This window comes from Ammospiza caudacuta, unplaced genomic scaffold (genome assembly GCF_027887145.1).
Source record: "Ammospiza caudacuta isolate bAmmCau1 unplaced genomic scaffold, bAmmCau1.pri scaffold_39, whole genome shotgun sequence".
NCBI classification, from domain to species: domain Eukaryota; kingdom Metazoa; phylum Chordata; class Aves; order Passeriformes; family Passerellidae; genus Ammospiza; species Ammospiza caudacuta.
This window is the reverse complement of record NW_026683124.1, coordinates 1,839,815-1,863,957: the sequence shown is the minus strand read 5'-3', so window position 1 is coordinate 1,863,957 and position 24,143 is coordinate 1,839,815. Positions and strand designations below refer to the sequence as shown.

Below are 24,143 nucleotides of genomic sequence, written 5' to 3'. Positions count from 1 at the left end.
GACAGTCTCAAATGGTATGGGGGGATCTTAAATGATCAGGGTGGCCCCTGCCAGGTCTTTGTGGGCTTCACTCCGTGGGTGTCCTCACACCCCCTGTGTGGGGAGAGTCTGTGCCCAGGACATCTGGATATCCCAGTCCACCCCAGTGCACCCAGATGTCCCTGGTGCCATGGGGACCTCCATTGGACTTGTCTCAATCCCTCAGTGGGATGGGATCCTCCTGTCCCACAGATCATCTGGTGCTGAAGGTGCCAGCACAGGCACTGCTGGACAGGGACACGGTGACGCTGCGCTGCCGGGAGCAGTGGAACAACACGGTCACCGAGGTGAGATTTTACCAGAACGAGAAGGATCTGAGGGGGCCCGTCAATGTGACTGAACTATCCCTGTCCCCCCTGCAGCTGAACCACACCAGCAGCTATGGGGGATTGGTGAGGTCCTTAATGTCACGGTCAGCAGCAGTGACAGTGACAGTGCTCAGTGAGCCCCCCATGTCTGGAACTCCAATCTCCTGACACCCCCAAAACCACTTCCCAGTGCACTCAGAGTCACAGTCCTCACCTCCCCTCTCCTTCCCTGAGCTCTTCTTGGTGCAGGTGCTGGAGGGTCCCCCCGAGCCCACCGTGGGGTCCCCCCTGACTCTCAGCTGCCTCAGCACCCCCAGCCCCCTGCGGCCCCGAGCCCCCTCCTGCACGTGTTCTACCGGGACGGGCAGGTGCTGGGGGGCCCGCAGGGGTCCCTGCAGCTGCTGGTGCCCGCCATGGGGGTCTCCCACTCAGGGAATTACAGCTGCCAGGTGTGCTCCAAGTGGGGGGCCGTGCAGAGAGCAGTGCCCAGCTTTGCGTCACGGTGCCCAGTGAGTGCGGGGATGGGCACAGGGAGCCCCCACAGCCTGCTTGGGTGCCCCTGCCTGGGCACATCCATGTCCTCCAAACACCTTTCTTGTGTCCTTCCATCACTCCCCTTGTCCCCTTGCCCCTCCCTGTGTTGACCCCATCCCCAACACCCCCTATCGCACCCATCCCCCCATCCCTATCGCCCCACACCAGCTGCCAGCTCCTCCCTGTGGCCTCAGCCCTGTCTGTGTCCCCACAGTGCCCGTGGCCGATGTCACCATCACCTCTGGTCCCCTGTAACACCAGGTGCGTGCAGGTGACAACGTGACCCTGCGCTGCTTGGTGCAGGTGGGCTCAGCCCCTGTCACCTTCTCCAGGCTGCACAATGGGCAGGAGGTGGCACGGGGTCCCCTCTGGAGCTCAGGAATATCGATGTGCAACATTGGGGCACCTACCAGTGCATGGCCACCAACCAGCTGGGACAGGACGGGCACCGGGTGTTCCGGGCACTCAGCCCTGAGCTGGCCCTGGAGGTGACACCTGGCTCACCCTGGGTCACAGGCGGGGTCACACAGGGTTGCTGGGGGGTTCAGGTCCCCCATGGCTCAGGGTGACCCCGGTGTGTCCCCCTCCGTCCCCAGCAGTGGCTGTGAATGTCGGCAGGACCCTCCTGTTCCTGCTCCTGCTCCTGGCTGTCATTGGTGGCACTGCAGGGCTGGGTGACATTGGGGTGGGATGGGGACTCTGCAAGGACGGGAAGCCCCCAGAGTGGGGGCAGAGATCAGCAGCACCCAGGGCCCCTGAGCTGGGGGACACTGAGCCTGCAGTGACCTTGGCTGGGGGTCCTGGGGGATTTGGGGGGAATTTGGAGTGTCTTGCTTGGGCTCCACGGGCTTCCCTGGGTGGGCTTTGAGCAACATTGTGGTGCATTGGGAGTTCCTGGAAGGTTTGGGGAGGTCCTGGAGGGCTGTACAATGATGTTGGAGGATCTTTTTGGATCCTGGGGGAGTTTGGGGGTGGCCCTTCCTGCCAGGCTTGGGGTTCTGGGGACTCAGAGGGTTGGGGGCACTGTGGGGATGCAGAAGTTCTGGAGGTCTCAGGAGTGCTGAGTGTCTGGGGAGAATCAGGGATTTGGTGGGAGTCGGGGCTGCAGTGGGGATTTGGGGGTCGCGTGGGTGGTTGAAACTCTGAGGTTGCAGGAAGGTTCAGGGGTCCCGGTGTCACCCTCTCCCCTTTCCCTTGCAGAAACCAGGAATCTCCAGGACAGGTGAGTGGGGGGCTGGGGCTTTCCCCCTCCCAGACTACTGAGACCCCCCTCTTATCCCCACAGGATCCCCCCTGGAGGAGGGGACTGTGCTCAACACCCAGGCCATGGGCACCGAGTGGGCAGTGGGAGAATTCGGGGGGGACAAGGACACATCACCCAAGGGTGTCACTCCCACCCAGGTCCCCACAACCAGTGTCACTCTCAGGGTCCCCACAGGTGTCCCCCAGCCCCGCCCCACCTTGGGATCCACAAGTCACCAACGTGGAGCTGTCAGGACCCTACGAGGGACAGTGGAACCCCCGTGACTACGAGAGCCTGCTGTGACACTGGGAGCACTGGGGGCACTGGGGCCACTGGGGGTCCCTGCCCCAGGGCACCCCCCTGTGTCTCCCCCTGGATCCTGTGCTCCCGTGCCCGGGGGGTGGTTGATGAACAGATCCTTGTGGGATTTGCATGATTTTTGGGGCTCCCTCAGTCCCTTGGGGACAGGAACAAAATGATCAATTGCTGCATTTCCAAACTGGTTCTCTCTCAGCTGCCCCGCAGCGGGGAAGGAGCTGCCGCTCCCTGTTTGTTCCCTCTCAGTGACACCGGCCAAGGGCTCGGCACCTGTGGCGGTGCCGCCCCGTTACCTCGGGCACCGATCCGGCAGCTGCCGAGCCCCTCGGGCCCACCCCAGCTCAGCCCATCCCCGCCCGGTGCCCAAACCCCGCACCCGGCGCTCCTCGAGCGGCGTCTGAGCCCCGGAGCTGCTGCGGAGCCCCGGCCGGGGGCACCGGGAGGGCGGAGGGGACCGGGGACCCTGGGGAGGAGCCCCCGGTGCTGCGGGAGCGGAGTCCCGGCCTCGGGTCACTGTCGCCGGTCGCGGCTGCCATCGCACAGCGAGAGCCGGGACTGTCCCGGGCTGCGGGGACCGACGGTGTCGGTGTGTCCCGAGGGGGGATTTTGGGGTCTCACCCCGTCCTTTCCAGGACCCCCCGATCCCCCATCCCCCCGCAGCTCCGGGGCTGTTGGGGACAGCGCCGCTCGCGCCAGGGGCTGTTGGGGACATCTCGCGACAGCCGCTGCCGCTGCCCACGGCCGGGCCTGGCGACAATCGCGACATCCGTATCGGCCAATGGCGACACGCGACAGCCACCCCTGCCCAGGATTCGCCTCCCTCCATCCCGGGGACACCCCGGGGTCCCGGGTCCCCAACCCCAGCGGGTCCCGTGTCCCCCAAAATGCTCCTGGGGACACCTCGGTCCCCCCTGACCCCCCGGTCCCTCCCGATCCCCCCCGGGCTCGGCGGAGGCTCCGCAGGAGCTCCGGGGCCCGGACCCCTCCCGGGGAGCGCCGGGTGCGGGGTCGGGCACCGAGGGGGCACCGGGAGGGGAACCGGGCAGGGCTGGGGAGGGGGGATCCGGGCACCGGAGGGATTTTGGGAGGATTTGGGGAGATTTTAGGGTGATTTGGGGGGTTTGGAGGGCATTTTGAGGTGATTTGGGATTATTTTGGGGACTATTTGGGGGATTTTTGGAGGGTGGAGAAATTAGGAGGGGTTTTGGGGTGATTTTAGGGATTTTGGGGGTGATTCAGAGGTGATTTTAGAGAAGTCTGGTGAAATTTGGGGTAATTTTGGGCAGATTTTTGAGAGTTTGGGGTGATTTGTGGGATTTAGAGGATATTTTGATATTTTGTGCAGAATTTGGAGGATATTGGGGTGATTTAGAATATTTTGGGGGCTTTAGGGATGATTTGGGGGAATTTTGGGGCAATTTGGGCGTAAGGATTTTGAGGAGTTTGGGGATATTTGGGGTTGATTTTGGGTTGATTTTGGTGGATTTTCTGGGTATTTTTATGGTATTTTGGGGGCCATTTTTATGGGAGTTTTTCATGGGATTTTGGGAGAATTTGGGGGGCATTTAGGAGTCTCACCCCATCCTTTCCTGCAGCCCGAGGGCTTCTCCAGCCCCATCATGCTGCTCCATCATGTCACCAATGTCACTGTCACCACCGGAGCGCTGCCCTCGCTCCGGGACAAACCCCAAAACCATCCAAGTCATCATCAGGGACCTGACCCAGGAGCTCATGCGAGGCTCCCAAAATTTAACATTTTTCCCCCAACATCTGCAATTTTTCTCCCCCAATATCTGCTATTCCCCCCCCCCCCCCCCCGCCAAAATCCATTAATTTTGCCCCAAAATTCGTGATTCTTTGACTGAAGATTCAGGATATTTCCCCCCAAAATTCAGGATTTTTTCCCCTAAATTCAGGATTTTTTCATTGAAAAGTCATGGGTTTTTTCCTCCAAAATTTAGGATACTAAACAAAAAAAAAACAAAAACAAAAACAAAACCAAAAACAAAAACAAAAAAAACCAAAAAAAACCAAAAAAAAAAAAAAAAAACCACAGGATTTTTTGCTTAATCTGGGGGGTTTTTCCCTCCAAAATCTGGGATATTTTCTCCGAAATTCAGGGTATTTTTCCCCAAAATTTGAAAATTTTCCCCCCAAAATCTGGGATACTTTTCCCCTGATCCTGGTCCATGTCCCCAAGAATTCCCAGGGATCGACCTCCAGCCTTGCTCATTATCAGCACCAAGGAATTCCAACATATCCAGGAGGAGGCTCAGCCTCCACGGCAGCTCACGGATCGGCTGCGGATCCTCAAATCCCACCAGGACGTGGCTTTTGTGAGCATCTCCTAATTCCCTGAGCCACAATTTCCCAAACCCAAATTTCCTGTTCCAAATTTCCCGATCCCAAATTTCCCAATCCCACTTTTCCTGAGCCTGATTTTCCCGATCCTGCTATTCCTGGTCCTGAATTTCCCGATTTTCCCTATCCCAAATTTCCCAATCTCGATCTTCCCAATCCCAAATTTTTTGATCCAGCTTTTCCTGACCCCGCTTTCCCTGACTCCACTTCCCCTGATCCCACTTTTCTGATCCCAATTTTCTCAATCCCACTTTTCCCAATCCCACTTATCCTGATTTTCTGCATCCTGTTGTTCCTGATCCTGATTTTACTGATTCAGGGAATGTCCCGGGATTTCCCCGGGAATGTCACCAGGAATGGCTCTGGGAATGTCCCCGGGAATGCCTCGGGATGTCCCAGGGATGTCCTCAAAATCTCCATGGGCTGTCCCGGGGATATCCCTGGGAATGACCCCCAGGAAGATGCTGGGAATGCCCTGGGCTGTCCCTGCAATGTCCCCGGGCTGTATTATTATTGTTTGTGATTCTCCTTATGTTACAGGAATCATTGAGAGAATTCAGCACTCATTCCTGAAGGAAGGCTCTAACAAAGTTCTTTTTCTGTTATTAATCTCTCTGTACAGCTTTTCACTTCACAGGTCTCAGCAATACAACCTTCTGCACTTTAGATCACACACCCCTCTGCCTGGACCTGCACTGGAAGGTGATGTGAAGGCGGATGCCCTCGCCATGACAGTCACTATACCACAAAAGTCAGGGCAGGCCAAACTTTCTCATGATGTCTACCATCAAAATGCCCGAGCACTGGGAAAACAATTCCATCTGATTTTGCCCCAAGCACGGGATGTAGTGAATCCTTGCTCCCAGTGTCAGCAGACTCTTTCTTTGCCACCAATGTTAGGTACAAACTCACAAGGGTTGAAACCTAATGACATGTGGCAAACAGATGTGTCGGGAGTTTAGTTCAAGTATGGCTTAAAGAAAAAGGCCACGAAGCCATGCAGCTGAGAGAAAAGTAACAGGTAGCTGTGAAGCAGTTTCAAAGCAGTTTCCAGCCTGACTTCTATAAACAATTAGTCTCTCTCAGGCATCCTTGTATAAGCAATAAAGTTCTCAGGCAGTCTTCCCATAACAAAGGTAACATCCTCTCTGGGAAAAGATGGCACCCTGGGAACAGTTATGGAAGTTTTGGGAACCGTTCGTATCACAGTGAGAACACTGATTTTGTTTGATGTAAACAATCAACGGTATTGTAAAACAAAAGGAGTGGTTAGAGTTTTCTCTGTTAGCCTATCATAAAGCTGTATTTTGGAATATGCATGAAGTTAATTAACACTGTTATTTAAAGTGATGGATCGATCAATAAAGTCGGAGTTCGATGCATTATAGGATGGTCGTTCTCCCCCTCACTTCAACAAATTGGTGACACCCGGACGTGATAGCGGACACCACGACGATCGCGGCCATCACGGGGATTGCGAACACCAAAGGATAAGTGAGGAATGGTTCAGGCTCCGAAGCAGCGGGAGCGGCAATAAGCGCGAAATTAAAGCGGAGGAAAAAAAAGAAAACCGCCGATACGCGCCGTGCCCTGGCGACCATAATTAGATGGGCCAGCTGATACGTGCGGCATAGAAGTCTTGGAATACGCTGCTAGGTGAAAGTGCGCACTTAAAAAGAGGTATGGAAAGACAAGCCGCATATGAACTTTTTATTACATTTTTGCAAAAAAGGCAAATTAAGGGTATAGACTTACAGAAAGAATTGCAAGGTCTTTTGGCTTATGGTCTGGAAAGGGGAGTCTTTGTGAATCCCCACACGGTTCACGAGTTGTCGGAGTGGCGTAAATTTGGTGATATATTATGGCAGGCTACGTTAGACGATGATAAAACTGCTAGGAAAATGGGTAAATTATGGCGGGTTATTAACAACGAACTGTTGCAGTTTCAGGCGGAAAAGAGGGCTGCCTATCAGGCTACTGCCGCTCACGATCGTAATAAAGAATACGATCAAGAGAGGGAGTTTGATAAAGAGTCGGGGACTCCTCCTGGCCCTGCAATGAGGACGGTTTCATTACCGACCTCGCCTCCTCCCTCGGCAAGCCAGGCGCCGAGCCAGGCTCCACAGGGCGCTTTACTACCCTCTGCGCCGCTTCTACCGCCTCCTTTAACGAGCCAGCCCCCCCTGACGAGCCAAGCTCCGCAGGGTGCTCCGCAGGGTGCTTTATTGCCCGCTTCGCCGCAGGCTACGCATAGCACTTCTGAGTCTCCCGTATTGCTTGCATCGCAGCAGCCAGGGCCACAAACGTGTGTCCCGTTCCCGAAAAGTAATCAGAGCCCTGGGTTGGAAAACGATCGAGCGGTGATGATTGCACGGGAAAGACGGGATGCGTGGGCAGCTCTTGCCAAAGATGCAATGGACAAGGGAGACCAGGAGTTGATAAGCTTAGCGAGCGAACTGGCTTGTCCGGTTATTTTCACCCCCCAGGCTGGCGGAGGTATGCAAGCGACAATTAGTGCTTTAGATTGGAAGATGTTATCTCAGTTGCGAGCTACTGTTAGCCAGTTTGGCTTTAAAAGTGAACCAGCCAAGCAAATGCTCGACTATATTTTTGACACCAGTATTCTTCTTATTAATGATTGTCGTGGCATAGTTAAATTAATCTTTACCCAACATCAACAATTGCTGTTTAATGCTCATTGGCAAGCGCTCGTTAGCGAGTGCGTGGCAGTACAAAGGCAGCAGGGTGACCCCCTCCATGGCGTCACTGTTAGTGAGCTTATGGGTCTGGGACCTTTCTTTCGTCCTGAGGCACAAGCCTTAATAGGTCAAGAGAAGTGCCGGGAGGCAATAAGGTTAGTCAGACTCGCGATGGAAAGGGTAAAGGAACCAGAAGAGAGACCTATATATATAGGAATCAAGCAAGGCAGAGAGGAATCATTTAGCTCTTTTGTTGACAAGGTTGCTGCAGAAATTGAAAGAGCTGAGGTGCCAAAATATCTTAGGGGAGTATTGCTCAGGGAGTGTGCTCTCCGAAATTGTAATTCTACTACTAGGAGAGTACTTAACACCCTAGGTACTAATTGGACTATAGAAGAGGCATTAGAGAAGATAGCCCTCATATCTACGGGACAGCAGGCTTTTGTGGTAGATGCGATCAAACAGAAATCAACATCAGGAATAGGCTTGCAAGAACAGGCAAAGTCCTCTCAGAGTCAGGTATTAGCTGCTCTTGCACCTCACCAAGCGTCAGCTGCATTTGCAAATCAAATAATATGGGCCCAAAAATGCCGCTCGGACGACCAGGCACCAACAGAAGTCATCGCTGCAGCATCGGCACCTTCTTCTGTCTCCAACCCGACACCACACGAAGCCGCCGCGGGGAGAGAGCGAAGCCGCCGCGGGGGGAGCAGCCACGGGTGCAGCGGTGCCTGCAGCGGAGTCAGCCTGCCGGCGAGTAAACAAAGAATCCAGCGCAGGGGGGGGAGTTTTCGCCCGCTCCGACACACGCACCGCGGGACTGGAGCGCTTTTTGCAGCGGGAGCGTTTCTCCCTCCCCCCACAGCCGGCAAAAGCTTCAGTTTAAGACCTAACAGCCTAATGGATGTAACTTTTGTCAACAAAAGGAAAAGATCCCTGTTGAAATTAAGAAACAAGTGATGGTAAACAAGGAAAGTTAAAGGAACTTTTGTTTTTCCTGGCAGAGACTGTGAAACAGGAATCAGCGTACTGTATGCATGGGTCAAATTTCGGCCGGTTTGGCTCGGCATTGGTATGCTGTCTTGAAATCACCTGTATTGGCAGAGACTTTAACATCAGAAGCCCGGATGGCTCAGTCAGTGGAACATCAGACTCTAGAATTATATTTTGAAAAGTTTAAAAATGTTAAGATATGTTAGACTGATTGTATGAGTGAGATGTTGTGAGTGTGCTTTTTGATATAGAAATGCTATAGCAAACACGTGAACAAAGTTATTTTAGCTTAATATTTTAGAATCAGGCCTGTAAGTAAGTTATAGTAAATGCTATATTTTATGTCTATAGTAAGTTTTATCTGTTATTAAGTAGTTTAAGTTAAATTAAATGCTAAATACTATTAAGGTTAAGTTTGTTAAGTTTATTTTCTGTTAAGTTCGAGGTCTGTTAAGGTTAAATCATATTAGGTTTAAGATAAGTTAGATTCTGTTAAGTTTGATCTTACATTATTCACAAATAAGTCTAAAATCAGTTAGATTTTGTTATAGTTTTGTTAGAATTAAGAGATTTTACATGTAAGTTCTGTTGATTTAAAATTCTATTAAGTTTAAGTAAAGATAAGTTTAAGTAATGTTAAGTTCTATTAAGTTTAAATATTTTAAGTTTAAGTATTTTAAGTATAAGTGCTATTAAGTTTAAGTGATGTTAGATAGATTTATGCTTTTACGATAGGTGTTTGTTTTATGACTTGTGTTCAAAGTGTTGTTGTGAACATCAGAGAAACCTTGCTAGCTGAAAATACTATTTAGTTATTAGAATTGCCTATTCTTATGTTGCAAAGAGTGTAGCACAGTTAGCCCATAGAATTTTGAAGCCAGTTAAGTTCTATTAATTTGAAAATAAGTCTGCTAAGTTAAGTATTTTAAGTGCTTCAAGTGCATACTACTTTCTCACCACTCCAAATCAACAAAGGACTGAGAATCGCCCAGCTGATGCCATTTCAGCCAAATGACTAAAGGATTACAGACTATAAAACCGATTTTGAACATTTTTGAGAAACCCAGGGAAGAGGTGGATGTGAAAATCTCATGGACAGAAAGGATCGTTTTCAGACTTGTCATTCACCTCCTCTCCAGGTTCACATGAATGAAAACAGCTAACAGCTTTCTTTTCTTAGTCCAATTACCACCTACCGTGCAATGCCTGATAAGGCCGGACATTGTGGCTCAGCTGAGGGTGGTTTTAACCCTTTGGGATAAAATGCTGTTGCCGGACGACCGGGGAACTGATTGACATTATTGAATCATTATCATCTTTCCATATAAAAGGATCGGCAAAAGAGAACTGCCTTGAATGTCACAGCCCACATTGTGCTGCTTGGGTTGCACTGTGTTGTGGAGGTTGTGATGAGACCTTTTGGGTGGATCAGTTGTCACTTTCTCGTTTATGGTGTGATACCTGTAATCATAGACATAACTGGGAATATAATTGGGAGTGGGCTCTACGGAATGCAACAGGACTCAACACTGCCTCAGCTTTAGATCTTTATGAGTCGCATGAGCAGAAAATCTTGGCTTATTATCGGTGGGAGGTACAGTGTATTTTGAAAAGGGTTAAAGGTTAAAAATTGACAAGAAGAAGAAGGTCAAAGTAAAACCAGAAAAATGAGGTTTCCTTTTATTATATTATTTAGTGTAGTGGTAGCTGAAGAATTTAAGTTAACACATTTTAGTCAACCTAGAGATAATGTATGAATAACACTTGCTAGACAGATTAATCAGTCGTCGCTTTGTCTCAGCATTGCCAGTATGGTCTCCTCAAGAATTCTGCAGTTTTATTAATAACCGTGCCTTATGTATGCACAGTATGGTAAATATTAAATTGCCTAAAGGGTATACTGCCAGTCAGAGTGATGGCTACTGTCAATGCCTGTTAGTTCAATCTCTTAATATTCCTTTGCATTCTCCACCTGAGGGGTTAGAGCTTTTTGGAAGTGCAAATGCTAGCATGACCAGCACTTCTGATGGTGGATGGTTTAACTTTGATTATTTTAATCCTCAAAAGATGAATCCATATAAACAAACATGGGCTACTCTGGATTCAGCTCTAAAGCCAAACATAGTGTCTAAACAACTCTACAGCCATTGTAAAGGCTCTAGCATCATGACACCTAAGAAGTTACCTACAGGAATATTTCTAATTTGCGGAGATAGAGCCTGGAATGGTATACCTGCTCAACCTCAGGGTGGACCTTGTTATTTAGGCAAGTTATCACTATTTCACCCTAATATATCTGTGCTGATGCAATTAAGTCATCAGGTAAGCAGGCAAAAGCGTAGCTTACATGACTTGGACTGTAGTCAAATAGGAGATCCGTGGTTCTGGAGTAAATTTAAACAAGTGATGGTTTCAGCTTTCCTACCCTGGGGTGCTGCAAGCAAAGCATTGACTCTAGCAAAACAAATAGGGTGTTGGGCTAAGGGTGAACTAAATAAAACTTCACAGATATTAGATATGTTAACTTCAGATGTACAAAGTGTTAACCACACTGATTTACAAAATAGAGCTGCTATAGATTTCTTATTATTAGCTCAAGGCCATGGGTGTGAAGAGTTTGAAGGAATGTGTTGCATGAATTTATCTGATCATTCTGTATCTATTCATGCTAAGATAAAAGAGCTACGGCTAGGACTTAATAAGCTTAAGGAAGAAGAAGGATTAGGTATTGATGGGTGGCTTAAAAGTTTCGGATTGGGACCCTGGCTAAGAAACCTTATAACATATGCTATAGGGATATTAGGAGTACTCTTATTGCTTTTACTTATATTACCTTGTTTCTGTAGCTGTATCCAAAAGATGGTTAGTAGGATGATAGAGAAAATGTGGCAAACTAACCTCCTTTCTTTTAAAGAAAAAGACGGGGGAAATGTCGGGAGTTTAGTTCAAGTATGGCTTAAAGAAAAAGGCCACGAAGCCATGCAGCTGAGAGAAAAGTAACAGGTAGCTGTGAAGCAGTTTCAAAGCAGTTTCCAGCCTGACTTCTATAAACAATTAGTCTCTCTCAGGCATCCTTGTATAAGCAATAAAGTTCTCAGGCAGTCTTCCCATAACAAAGGTAACATCCTCTCTGGGAAAAGATGGCACCCTGGGAACAGTTATGGAAGTTTTGGGAACCGTTCGTATCACAGTGAGAACACTGATTTTGTTTGATGTAAACAATCAACGGTATTGTAAAACAAAAGGAGTGGTTAGAGTTTTCTCTGTTAGCCTATCATAAAGCTGTATTTTGGAATATGCATGAAGTTAATTAACACTGTTATTTAAAGTGATGGATCGATCAATAAAGTCGGAGTTCGATGCATTATAGGATGGTCGTTCTCCCCCTCACTTCAACACAGATGTAACACACTTTTCGAGCTTTGGGACGTTTAAATATGTCCTTGTTTCTCCTGATACCTTTTCTGGATTCACAGTAGCAACAGTACACTAGGGTGAGAAATCCACGGGAATTTGAGGGGAATTTCAGAGGGGAACTGAAAGATTCTAAATGCCTGGAATGCTTTCATTCCTTGGGAATATTGGAGGGGAACTGCAGGATTCCAAATTCCCAACATCCGGAATGCCAGTATTCCATGGGAGTTCCATGGGGAATTTGAGAAGGGAGCTGAAGCATTCGAAATTCCTGATGCCCAGAATGCAGTTATTCCATCATTTTGGTGGGAATCTGGGGGGAGAACTGGAGCATTCTAAATTCCCAACACCCAGAATGCTCTTATTCATTGGGAATTTGGGAGGGGAAATGAAGGATTCCAAATTCCCTATGCCCCGAATGCCATTATTTCATGGGAATTTGGGATGAGACCTGCAGGATTCAAAATTCCCAATGTCCAGAAGGCAATTATTCCATAGTTTGGGGGGAATTTTGGATGGGAACTGGAGGATTTGAAATTTCCAATGCCTGGAATGCAATTATTTCATGGGAATTTGGGAAGGGAACTGAAGGATTGAAACTTCCTGATGGCCAGAATGCCGTTTTTCCATGTGAATTTCGGAGGGGAGCTGGAGGATTTGGAATTCCTGGTGTCCAGAATGCAGTCAATTCCATTCTACAGTTTTGGTAGGAATATGACATTGGAGGTGGAGGATTCAAACTTTCTGATGCTCAGAATACTGTTAATCCATGGGAATTTGGGAGGGGAATGGGAGGAGTTGAAATTCCTGGCGCCCAGAATACTGTTAATCCATGGGAATTTGGGAGGGGAATGGGAGAATTTGAAATTCCTGACACCCAGAATGCTGTTATTCCGGGAATTTGGTGGGCATTTGGGAGAGGAGTTGGAGGATTTGAAATTCCCAACAGTTTGAATGCCATTATTCCATGGGCATTTCGGAGGGCAGCTGGAGCATTCAAAAATTCCAATGCCTGGAATGCCATTGTTCCATAGTTTTGGGGGGAATTTTTGAGGAGAACTGCAGGGTTTGATGCCTGGAATGCCATTATTCCATGGGAATCTGGAGGGAGCAGCTGGAGCATTCAAAATTCCCAATGCCTGGAATGCCGTTATTCCATGAGAATTTGGAAGGTAAATGGCAAGATTGAAAATTCCTGACATCTGTGCCTCTCATGTGCCTTTGCAGCTGCCAGAAGGTGCAGTTTTGATCTGTGCTGATCATGCTTGTGCCAAACATGGGCACCAGTGCTTGTGCATTTTGATGGAAAAAAGCATGACTCAGTTTTGCTTGTTCCAAATGTTTGGCAAAGTGTTTGAAAAAACCATTGTAAGTTTGTCGGCTCTCACATTTCCTTCTGCCATGAATCCTGGAAGCGAGGAATGAGCCCTGATATGAGAGACAAAATATTGGTTAGTTCTGAGTGTCAAAATTGTAGAAAGACATGAAAGCCAACAATATCATCTGTAACATCCTTTAAAACAGATTCTTCTATTCTTTTAACAATACTAGCAACACAAGATAAATCTGTAATTAAATTCAAAAGTTCTGAAAAGAGCTGAAACGCTCTAAACTACTGCAGCCAGTTCAACAATCTGAGGAGAGCCCTCTATTGTAGGGATATCTGACTCCCATGTTTTGGTTGTTTGATTTTGCCATACTATTACTGATTTCTGTGTTTTCCCTGCTCCATCAGTGAGGAGAGTTATAGCACTTAAAGGCTCTTCACTTAGCATGGGTTTTTCTCTAAAACTTAATTTAGCTTGTAACAATTTGTGGCCTGGGTAATGAATAGAACAAACACCTGAATAATTTAGCAATGCAATTTGCAAGTCTAAATTTTGCAAAGCCCAATCAACCCTTTTCACAGGTAAATAAATAATTACAAAATCTTGGCCTGCCATAGTTAGCAATCTCGTTCTGGCTCTAACTATGATTTTAGTTGTCATCTCCATGGTTGTAAAAATTGATTTTTGGAGACCTATAAGGAAGAAAAACCCACTGTGTGATTAACAAAGGATCTTTTTCACAAGTGTTCCATTGAAAAACGAGACCATAAAGTTGCATTTTTTCTCCTAACTGCAAGAAATGCAGTGTCTATTCTACAAGATTCCTTCACTTTTATTTCTAGCTTTACAAGAAAAAAGTAAGATGTGGGAGTCAACCCAACTACGACATAGGGTCAGCTGACTTCACACCAAACAAACCAAGCCTGATCTTCAAGGTCTGGGAAACATTCATCTAAATCAGGGCAGGCCTCAGATCGCCTCCTAAGAACCTTTGGAGTAGTTATGTTAATTAGTCCAAGTCCCACTCCCCTACTGGTTACATATGTTCCATATATTGTATTGTTTCTAGAATATTAATCTCCAAGACTATATACTGTTATCTCTGCCTTGTTTCTGGCCCTTGGAGCTTCTCCCTATGTTGTGTTCTGTTCCTGAGCATAGTTCCCATTTTCATTTCCCATTAAAAGTCATTTCCTTGTTGGGCACTCCATGGTTCCCCCTCCTTCTCTCCTATTTTGCACCACGTTCACCCTGAAGTCAGGGGACCCAAAGGTTTGTCACAGCCACCCTCGCTGCGACAGCCAGTGCCCAGAGCGCTGTCAGGCAGTGCCGGGATCCCGGCTGTGCTTCTGCTCCCCACAAGTGAGGAATGGCAGCCCCAGGCTCAGCCCCAGGCAGAAAGTCAAGCAAGGGAGAGCAGAGGGAGGGCACCCTTCCAGTCTCTCTGGGGCATGGCTGCAAAACAGCCCCTGCTGCTTCTTCCCCTGCCTGTGTTTGGGCTGTGCTGGTGGCAGAGCCAGCCAAGTTGTGCTCTGTGTTCCAAAGCCTGTTGGGAGCGGGCATGAAAAGCGCTGTGTGCACAGCACAGAGTCCTTAAAGGTGCTGGCAAGAGCGTCCTGCAGGAACAGGGCTCTGGTCCCTGGCCAGGAAAAGACTGGTTTTGGTGCTGTGAGCGCAGGCAGGAGCTGAGGCAGGTGAAGAGGCAGCAGGCAGCTTGTGTTTGTAGAGGGCCTGGGGCTGCACGTCTGAACCTGCCCCTGGAAACTCACTTGAGGGAATAGGAGCTAGAGCTGGAGTGCCTGTCCTGAAAGGACCTGAAGTCATTCAGCCTTGCCAGCGTTTCTTAAGGGTGTCTTGGTGTTCCCCAGGAAAGCTGCGCATTTCGGGAAACACCTTTGGAGGAAAGGGGCTTGCTTCTCAAGGAAAGTGCCTCACAGGGAGCTCCCAGTGAGGCAGCTGCGAGTGTCCCCCTTTGGCTCTCTGTGCTCCTTTCAGTCCTTGAGGCCCATTGCACTTGGCAGAGGGGCAGGGAGAAGGCAATGAAGAGCAGGTTTGGCATCTGCCTGGACCTGTGGAAATCAACCCAAGCACCTTCAGCAGGTAGTGTTACCCTCTTTGGACAGAGGTGTGAGCAGGAGCATCTCTGTCCAGCTATGACCCCAAAGCTCTCTGTGAGAGCAGTGAATTAAAAGGCCTTTACACACACACCTTTCACATCTTTACTCTCTGCTGTGTTTCAACTCCTGGCAATATGCATTTGCCTCGTGCTTGGTGAGAGCTGCTGTGGCCCAGGGCAATCACAGAGCTGGGATGTGTGGGATAGGCAGTGTGGAGAGTCTTGGCTGACCTTGGTGTGTCCCTGCCCTCAGAAAAGGCCTCCCAAAATGTCCTGCTCATAGGGTCTCCCTGTGCATCTTGGATAGAACAAGGCAGGCATTTCTGGCAGCTGGGCATCAACCAGCCTTAAAATGGGGACGTGTGGGGGAGTGAGCCCAGCTGACACACCCTGAGAGCAGCCCAGTGCTCCTTGTTCCTCTCTGCTGACCCATGAGCATTTGTCAGCTTTCGGGATGGCCCTGGCTGTGTCAGGGCTGCTCCGTGGACACCAGAAAGCTGGTCCTGACCCACTGGGTCCCAGCAGTGCCTGGCAGCAGCCCTGCATCCACATCAGGGTGCTGGCCAAGAGAGGCCCCGGAAGCTGGGGCGGCTGATTTGAAGCTTTTACAGGTACACACGGGATGGCCAGCAGTGTTACCTCAGGATACAGCAGTCCTGAGGGGCATCTCATCAGTCCTGAGCTGCCTGATGCCACCCACTCCTTGTGGCACCAGTTGCTTTCCTGTGGGATGTTCTACCTCCCCCAAGAGTGAAGAGGGAGCTGGAGAAAGAGCTTGCCAGGCTGCTCTGGATCCTTTCCCGGCAGCCCTGGTTGAGTGGAGAAGTCCCAGCTGAGCGCAGATGTGCCCATGGAGCAGCCGTGCACAGGAAGGCTCGCTGGCAAGGATGATCCAGGAACTACAGGCCTGGCAGCCTGGCTTTGCTCCAAGCCAGAGAAGGCCTTGGAGCAGATCCTCCTGAGTGCCATCCCACGGCACATGCAGGGAACCAGGGGCTCTGCTGGAGGCTGGGAAAGCTCTACGGAGGGACGGGCACAGCTGGGGCTCCTGGTGGGGAGTTGAGGGCTTCTGTGGGGGCGTTTAGGGGTGGTTGTTGGGGGGCGTGTTGGGGAAAGAGTTGTCTGGAAGGTGAGAGGTCTGGCCTGGAATTTGAGTCAGTTTGGAGGCAGCATCTGTGCTTTAGCACAGCTTTGGTTATGGAGGGCAGAAAGAATATCTGTGACCATTTGTTTTACTGGTGCTGTTTCTCCTGCAGGGAACAAGAAGGGAGAGTTGTACTTTATTGGCCACTTAGATATCTGTACTGGGGGAGGATTAGCCCTTTTGCCATCTACTCCTTTGTTCTGGTTACTCTTGTAACACTGAGTGGTCTTTCATTCCTTGACAGTTTTTAGTCCTTAAGAGAATTAGGAGATTATAATCCCTTCTTCAAAATCCATTTGCAAATCAAAGAATGGCCTTCTTTTTGGCTCCGTGTAGTGTTATGTTTTGTAAAGTGACTTCCAGTGGATGATGTTAAGGCAAATGAGTTGCTGCTTTGAGATGGGAATAAACATCCAAACCATTCCCATTCTCTGGCCATGGCTATTAATTGGAGAAGTTTGCAAATTTTGGAACTACTTGAGTTGAGCAATGGGAAGTAAAGCTTTCCTGAAGTGAGGATTCTTAAATGCCCTGAGCCCACAGAGCAGGGCAGCATTTGCTGATGTTTCCAGCAGTTCCAAGAGATCCTGTGGGGCTGCCTTAGACACCTGGGCCCAGGGATTCCCTCCAGCCTGGGCCACTTTGGCTGGGCTGAGGGCGGCCCCAGGGCAGGTGGCAGTTGTGCAACGGCCCTGGGTGGCAAGCTGCAGCACAGTCACCGTTGCATGGAATGGAACCCGGTGTCCAAGGGACCTTTGTGACACGTGGGAAATAGAAGCTTGCCCGGGTGCTCAGAACAGCCAACGGGACACAACAGGACAGAGCAGTGCTGTGAGGAGCCCCCCCACAGCACACTCGTTTCTGTCTCTCCCGGTGCTTTTCCGCAGCGTTATTCCTGCAGCTGAGCTCGAGGCCAGACTGCGGGACTCTGTGACTCGGAGCTTTTCCGAGGCATCTGCCATTCCTGCGGCCAGTGCCATCGACCGTGGGATTTGGCCACTTGAATCACTTAGGAGGAGCCTCCTGTCATTGTAGCAGGAGCCCTCAAGACCAGAGTGCAGGGCTTCCTGTCCTGCAGCCTTCCTGAGGCTTCCCTGTTGCAGGTGCCTTGAGGGCACAACTGCAATTGTTGACTTGACAATATCCTGAGGCATCTCTTTTTAAGGCGCCCTCAAGAACAGACTCTGACATGGCAGCCAGATTCCCCGGCATGTTGAAAGTGTTCAGGGGGAAAAAAAAGAGAAGCCCTGGAGCTGCCGCAGCACAACAGCCTGAAGATCCAGAGCAGATCCAGACACTGCAGGATGGTGAGTAGCAGAGCTGGGCCACAGGACTGATGGGTACAGCCAGCTTGGCCCCATCCCATCCCATCCCATCCCATCCCATCCCATCCCATCCCATCCCATCCCATCCCATCCCCTGGGGAAATGCCCATGGACAGGATGAAACAGGGGCAGGACAGACACCCCACAAAGGCCGTGCTCTATCCCCTGGGTCATGCTGGGGCTCTCCCTGCCTGCGAGCGCAGGGCTGGGCTGTCTTCTCCAGGCTCTCCCGCAGCCCCTCAGCTCTGGCTGTGCTCACTCTTTGCCAGATGCAGCCCTGGACAAGAGACAAGAGCAGAAGTCCAGCCGTGGCTGCTTGCACCAAACCCTGAAGGTACCTGCAGCCACCCCCACCTGGGCTGGGCCTGCTGTCCCTGCTCAGCCCAGCACCACGCTTGGAGCATGCCACGGAGCATCCCTGGCTTCCCTGCCCTTTATTCTCCTGCAGGTGTTCCGGAAATTCCTGCGCATCCGACGACGTAGAAAGAGCGGCACCACAGCAGCTGAGGGCACAGCCCAGCCTGACTCAGGGCTGACCGAGCTCCAGGCAGAGCCTGATGTCAGCCCAGATTCGGCTGAGCGCTCACAAAACTCTGAGGCTGCAATGAATGAGGACAGGGCAAAAGCAGACAAGGCAGTGACTGAGGATGTGGCCGTCACACTGCAGAGACTGAGGACATCTCAAATACTCTCACCAGGCCCACTCTCACTGGGATTCATGCTCCCACTAAGGATTTTTTCCAGGAGAGTGCTGTTCCTTCTCAGCAGCAGGTAAGCAGCCTGGGGCCAGGCCTGGAGGATTGCCAGGATTGTGTGTCCCCTCAAGGCATGGTCACTGGGCCCCCTCAGCCTTTGAGGCCAGCACAGTGTGGCAGGAAGGGAAGCACTTCTTGGGGGAAGCTGAGGAAGTTGCTCCCTAGGAGAGCACTCAAAATCTACCCCATGCCTCCTCCAGGTGCCAGCCATCGTAAGAAACATCCACCAGACTCTACTGTCCCAGGGCACTGTGGATGCCAGGCTGCAAAGGGACATTGTGAGGCTGGCTGAAGCACAGCCTGCTGACGTGGTGCTCACCCTCCTGCGCTGTGCCCCAACATGTGACAGGTACGGGGCCTACGTGCCTGGAGAGCTCAGGGCTCACCAGCCTTTAGGGCCCATGGCCCTGCACAGCCTGTGCTATGGGCTCTGCCAGACAGGCACAGAGGTCCAGGACCCTCGGGCCCTTCTGTTTCCCAAGCCTGCTGCCAATGCTCCCCCCCTGCCCCTCAGGGCACCGGGGCTCTTTCACCTGCACTCCCACAGCTGCACAGGGCAAGGTACTGTGACTGAGATGCCCCTGACACAGAGCTCTGATCCCACAGAGCTGCTGCAATCATATGGAGAACCACTGGCTCGTCACAACCAACAATGGAGAGAGTGCGTCCAACACTGCTCCGTGTAATGGAGGATTGGCCACTGCACAGCGAATGCACCTCTGATGGGGACGACAGGGACGTTTTTGCCCTGGCTGTGAGTTTCTGGGCCCATGCTCACCCCCAGGTCGCCTCTCCAGTAGCTCTCAGTCCTTTCGGTGCCGGAGTCACTGGGCTGAAACCTGGTCTAGGGGCAGGCTCAGGGGGCACCAAGCCTGATGCTGCCCCTCCTGCATCTGCCCTTGGGCCCTGCCCCATGGATGCCTTGGCACTGAGCGCTGTCTTGGGCTGCTTCTTTTGCAGGCAGCTCTGGTGCTCTGGGTGACTGTCCAGGTGCCTGAGTGCAAAAAGGCCATGATCCCTTATTCTGAGCAACTGTTTGTGGCACTGCTCTTTCATATTGTCATCACTACACAGCAGATGCCACCAGAGGAAGTTGATACCTTCTGGAGAGCATGCCAGGAGGAACACCGCCTTCCCACCAAGCTTAACAGGTCCCAGTCCTCCTGTCCTTTCCATGCCCTTGTGGCCAGTGCCAGAGCTCCCAGTGTGACCAGGCCTTTGCTCTGCACACAGGTTTGCAGTGCAGGTCATGAACGTTCTGCTCTACATGCTGCAGTGTGACCACGTGGTGATGTCTATGGAGCGCAAGTGTGGCTGGGACACGCTGCTGTGTGCTGACACCCAGCACTATGCCATGGGTCTGCTGGCCAGGTGAGACCCCCTTCTCCCCACTGCCCCCGGCATTTGTGCCCTGTGCTCCACACAGTCCCTGTGGTCATGGGCCACGGAGCCTCGTCACTGAGGGACGGCCAAGGAGCCTGAAAAAGGCTGGGAGAGGAGAGTGCCCAGAAGGGGCCACTTCCCAGAGCACCCACATCCACTCCAGGGATGTGGGGGAAAGACCAGACCTCTCTGAGTCAGTCCTGGGAGAGGTTTGTCCCCCACCTCAGGGTCTCCTTTTTTCCCCCTGCCAGGGAGATGCGTTATGACTTGACACCCCTGTGTTCCCATGTCGCATATTGCCTTCTCCTGCTGCTCAGCAGTGAAAAGCCAAAGTGGGATCTGCCCTTGCTGGCATTCCTTGTGCAGGTGAGCCTGGCGGCCAGCGCTGCCTCGCTGATCTGCCTCCCAGCTCTGTGCCCTCTCACAGCCACAGCTGCCTGGGACGGTGCCCACGCCCTGTGCTGCTGCCTGGGCCCGGCCCTGTGCGCTTCTGGGCTCCTGCTGGATGGGTCCCCTGTCACTGCCCTGTGCCTTTCAGGTCCTTGAGTGCCTGGACTTGAGGGAATGTGCTCACACTCTTGTGAAGATCATGTCAAGTTGCCTGCAGATGGAGTGCAGGGAGCGGCGTCGCCTGGCACTCAGAGGCCTCGTGGTGCTCAGCAAGGATCCCGCCATGGTGAGAAGGGGGCTGTGGCTGAAGCTGCGCTGAGGAAAGCAGCCCCTTGGGCGTGCAGGGCTTCAGGAGCTGAGGCAGCTGCTCTCAGCTCTCCTGCCTCACCTGCCACAGTTCTTGGCGTCAGGCCTTTGTGGGCCCTGCAGCAGCAGGGTGGGCTTGCAGTGCCAGGGCAGTGTTGGCGGTGCAGCCCTCCATGGCTTTGCAGCACAGCCTTGTGTTCCACACAGGCCAGCAGAATGTGCAGTCTGTCTCCGAGCCTTCTGGAGCTGCTGGGTGATGCCGATGGAGAGGTGGTCAGCATGTCCATCCATGTGTTCACAAATGTGCTCCAGGCAGACATCCTGGTATCCAGCACCACTGCCCCAAAACTGGCTGAGGCACTGCTGCTGCTCTTTGACCATGTAAGGCTCTGTGTCCCCACTTGCAGGCACTGGCTGCTGCCCAGAAACTTTGCCTAGGTGAGCCTGGAGTAATTGTTCTAAAGGCCTCATCCTCTTCCATTCCTCCAGGACAACAGCTATGTACAAGTGCTCTCCCTTCAGCTCTTCTTCAGGGTGATGGACTTGGTAGTGGATGAGGGAAAAAAGCCCCTTGCAAAGATTCTGAGCCAAAGCCTCCTTCCACTCTTCTTCCACTGCCATGATGAGAACCAGTGTGTGGCAAAGGTGAGGTTTTGTGTGATGCTGGTGGATCTCGGGGAGGGGGCTCGGCTGCCTCCTGCCCTGGCACCTCATGGACTGCAGCCTCCTGCAGGACTTGGCACAGCGATGTGGGTCCTGTGCCTTGGCCCGTGGGGCCATCTCTGGGTCTCTGCTGCCCTCCAGGCCTCTTGGGAAATGCTGCTTCGTGTGGCAAGGTTCCTGAAGAGGAGGAAGCTCAAGCAGCTGGTGAAGAAGGGGCAGCTGTTAGAGTTCACCGAGGTCCTGGTAAGGAGGGCCTGGAAGCCCCAGGCTCAGCCTGGAGAAGGTCCCTGAGGGCGGTGCTCAGTGTGCGGGGCTGGCAGTTGTGCCCGCTGCTGCACCCAGAGGCCGCGCGGACTCTTCTCCAGGCTCCCGTGGCCCTGAGTCGGGTGCCCATAGAGCCCCGGCCCGGCGGGGCTGCGGGTCGGCACCGCGGCTCCCCGGGCAGCAGCCGGCCCTCTGCCCCCTCCCTTCGGGAGCCCTTGGCCAGCGGCTGCTGGCCGCGCCTCAGGGCTGTGCGGGCAGGCCAGGCCGTCGATGGGCGCAGGCAGCGCCCCGCCCAGGAGCTTGAGCCCGGGCCCACCCTTCCCTCCTGTTGCTCTCTCCAGCTGGCAGAGGACAGGAGCCGAGCGGCCGAGCACCTGCGCCGGGCACTGCTCTACCTGGATAGCCCACAGGAGCCCCTGCGAGCGGCGGCCGTCAGGATCATGGGTGAGTCCCGAGCCCGGGCTCCTCCCCGGCCCGCCGCAGCTCGGCCCCGGCCCCGCCTGCTGCCCCGGCAGCGCCAGCCCGGCCCGGCGCCGTGGAGCCCCGCCTGGCCTGGGCATTGCTGCTGCCGCCCTCTGGCAGCCGTGCCCTGGGGCAGCAGCGAGCAGCAAGGGCCCGGGCTGAGCCCTGCCGGGCCAGCAGCCCGTGTGGCCACAGCGCCGGCAGCGCCGCTGGCAGGGAGCTGTGCCGCTGGGGCCGTGACAGGCTCTGTGTTCACAGGCATGGCCGGGATGGTCACGATGGGCTGGAAGGAAGAGCTCCAGCTCCTCAATGAGGGTGAGTGCGGGCAGCGGGCTGACAGCGGGGGCTGCCACTGGGGGAACTGCAAGTCGTGCCCTGGCTGCGACAGGCTTCTTTCCCTGTGTGGACAAGCACAGAGAGGTCTCAGGGACAGGACCTGTGTGGGGGACATTTGTGGCCAGCACCTTCTGGCTGATCCCATTGTCTCCTGCTGCCTCCTGTCCATGGCACGATGTGGGGGGTATGGCCCTGGCAGGAAGGCCTCCTTGGCTACCTGCAGATCCAGGCTCTGACTGTGCCTCTGCTCATCTCTCTTCCAGCCCTTCAAGGCCTGAGAAGAGATGACAGCCCTTCCCAAATGAACATAGTCGTTCAGCAGAGAATCATTGAGAGATCTGCAGAACTACGTTTATCTGGTGGCTCAGAAGAACCATTGCTCCTAAAAGTCCTAAAAACACCATGGAAGAGGAGAGCAACTTGAGAGGCCAGAAGAGACAGAAGAGACCAGCTGGAGCTTGAGGCACAGCTGATGATTGGCACAGCTGAGCCTATGGGAAGCTCCAATAGCTCCTGCCTTCTCCCTGCCTGTTGACAAGTCCGTGCCTCCCCCCAGCCCTCAGACCCTGCCCGTGCCCTTTCTTCCCTCCCCACTCCTCCCTTTGCTTCGCCTTCCATTAATAAACAGTTTGGCTTCTTCACTTTGCCTGCATCCCTGTGGAGCTGAAGCACATCCGGGGCCCTGGGACACACTGGCCCCTGCTGCCATTCTCTCCCACAGACCCAGAGGAACGAGGGCAGGTCAGGCTGGAAAGGTCCCTGTGCTGAAGGCGCAGCTCCACAGCACTGTGCAGTTCCACAATCTTGTTGAGCACACTAAAGGCCAGCAGAGGGACAAGGAGCCTGTGTGTCAGGACCAAAGTCGTGTCTAAGGCCCTGCCATATTTGGTCCGCTGTTGTGCATGTCAACAAGATCATGAAGAGCAGACAATGAAGGAAACTTTATGGTTTAACTGGTGGGAATTTGACTGTAACTGGAAAAACTCCAGCCCAGAAGAGGAGATGTCAGGCCTGGTTATGGGCTGGAGGGATGAAAAGGACAAAATGCCCATCCTTTTGATGCAGGGGATGCCCTGAATGTGGATGGCCAGCCTGCTCCTCCCCCTGGAGCACCATGCTGAGATACCCTGAGAGCAGCCCAGTGCTCCTTGCTCCTCTCTGCTGACCCATGAGCATTTGTCTGCTTTCGGGATGGCCCTGGCTGTGTCAGGGCTGCTCCGTGGACACCAGAAAGCTGGTCCTGAGCCACTGGGTCCCAGCAGTGCCTGGCAGCAGCCCTGCATCCACATCAGGGTGCTGGCCAAGAGAGGCCCCGGAAGCTGGGGCGGCTGATTTGAAGCTTTTACAGGTACACACGGGATGGCCAGCAGTGTTACCTCAGGATACAGCAGTCCTGAGGGGCATCTCATCAGTCCTGAGCTGCCTGATGCCACCCACTCCTTGTGGCACCAGTTGCTTTCCTGTGGGATGTTCTACCTCCCCCAAGAGTGAAGAGGGAGCTGGAGAAAGAGCTTGCCAGGCTGCTCTGGATCCTTTCCCGGCAGCCCTGGTTGAGTGGAGAAGTCCCAGCTGAGCGCAGATGTGCCCATGGAGCAGCCGTGCACAGGAAGGCTCGCTGGCAAGGATGATCCAGGAACTACAGGCCTGGCAGCCTGGCTTTGCTCCAAGCCAGAGAAGGCCTTGGAGCAGATCCTCCTGAGTGCCATCCCACGGCACATGCAGGGAACCAGGGGCTCTGCTGGAGGCTGGGAAAGCTCTACGG

General features: G+C 52.5%; 1 protein-coding gene across 1 annotated transcript in view; it reads right to left on the bottom strand.

Moving 5' to 3' along the window:
- Positions 1-6,777: 6,777 nt before the first annotated feature.
- LOC131571819 (Fc receptor-like protein 4) overlaps positions 6,778-24,143 on the bottom strand; it is a 145,574-nt gene continuing 128,208 nt past the window's right edge. The window contains 2 exon segments of the mRNA XM_058824588.1: positions 6,778-6,855; positions 8,160-8,355. Of these exon segments, the coding sequence (XP_058680571.1) occupies positions 6,778-6,855; positions 8,160-8,355 (274 nt within the window).